General features: G+C 37.1%; 1 protein-coding gene across 1 annotated transcript in view; it reads right to left on the reverse strand.

The window, feature by feature from the left end:
• The window catches only part of LOC105176730 (kinesin-like protein KIN-14N), a gene marked incomplete in the record, with an annotated part of 6,194 nt that overhangs the window by 4,564 nt on the left and 394 nt on the right, over nucleotides 1–1,236 (reverse strand). Inside the window, 4 exon segments of the mRNA XM_011099627.2 lie at nucleotides 160–269; nucleotides 380–524; nucleotides 673–927; nucleotides 1,212–1,236. Of these exon segments, the coding sequence (XP_011097929.1) occupies nucleotides 160–269; nucleotides 380–524; nucleotides 673–927; nucleotides 1,212–1,236 (535 nt within the window).

Consider the following 1,236-nt stretch of genomic DNA (forward strand, 5'->3'; position numbering starts at 1 on the left):
AGCTTGCAATCTCTCAGTAGCTAGTCTAGAGTCTCTCTCTTTACTCAAAGAATCCAATGCTTCCTAGTAATTTCATTTGAGAGTTTAGTTCTTCAAAGTGCAAAACCAAGTAAATATATCAGAAAACCAGCTGCATTTGATGGATCTTGGGTCCCATACCAATTTATCAAACTCCTCCTTTGAAAACTTTTCCTGCAGGGCCTCCAAATTCTTTCTCAATTCCACAATAATTGAATTCAACTCATCTTCCTTGGCCGTCATCAGAGACTCTAAAAGAACAGTAACAAGAATATCAGGTTCTGAAAGTTCGACAAATATAATTTATTTCTTAACTAGAACATTCTTAAGCAAAAACAGCACAAGAAAGAACAACTATTACCCATATCAATACACTTCTTTTCTGCTAATTCCAACAAACTTTTCTGTTTCTCCAGCTCTGTAATATAATTTTCTTGAAGCTGTTGAAACCACTTGATGCATTGCTTAAGCCTTTTAATGTATTCGGCCATTTGTTCACTTTTTTCCTACAGCAAACACCACAACACAAAATAATGTCATTATAACATTCAAGCTTGCAACTCATTTTCAGGTGAACTAATTGGCAAATCCTTAACCCAGAAGCACATGAAATCCAATATTTCAATTGAAACTAACACATCCACTTTCACATACCTTGTAATTAAATTTATTCTTAATTCTCAGCCTTTCATTTAGCAATGCTTCAACATCCTCTTTGGTGAACCCAACTACACCACAATCAGAACCACAATTGCTTGGAGGCCCACTAGTCGGAGGCAGATCTTGGCCCCCATTCACTACCGAAAATGCTTGCCGAGTTTGAGTCCTTGTCACAGTGTTGGGCGGCATTTTTGTGTTTCCAATCCTTCTCCTCTTATCTACTGAAACCTCATCAACACTGTACTTGCTCTGTAGAAACCAGCAGCACCCACAATAAACATAAAACAGAATATCATAATTTTATGACCCAAAAGATAATTAGCCATATCATTGACCCTGAAGAATTGAACAAGAAAAGGAAAAAAAAGGCCCGCAACCTTCAGAAGACAGACCTTCTAAACCTCGCCAAAACTTCAACATCCCCATATACACACATCAAAGGCACTAAAACAACAAAACAACGAAAAACCCACAACACAATCCCGAATTAAACTATTGTTTAAGAGATTCATAAAAGTTTCAGAGGAACTCACATTTGAAGGACTAGAAGGAGCCTTG

The sequence above is a fragment of the Sesamum indicum genome, linkage group LG14 (genome assembly GCF_000512975.1).
Source record: "Sesamum indicum cultivar Zhongzhi No. 13 linkage group LG14, S_indicum_v1.0, whole genome shotgun sequence".
NCBI classification, from domain to species: domain Eukaryota; kingdom Viridiplantae; phylum Streptophyta; class Magnoliopsida; order Lamiales; family Pedaliaceae; genus Sesamum; species Sesamum indicum.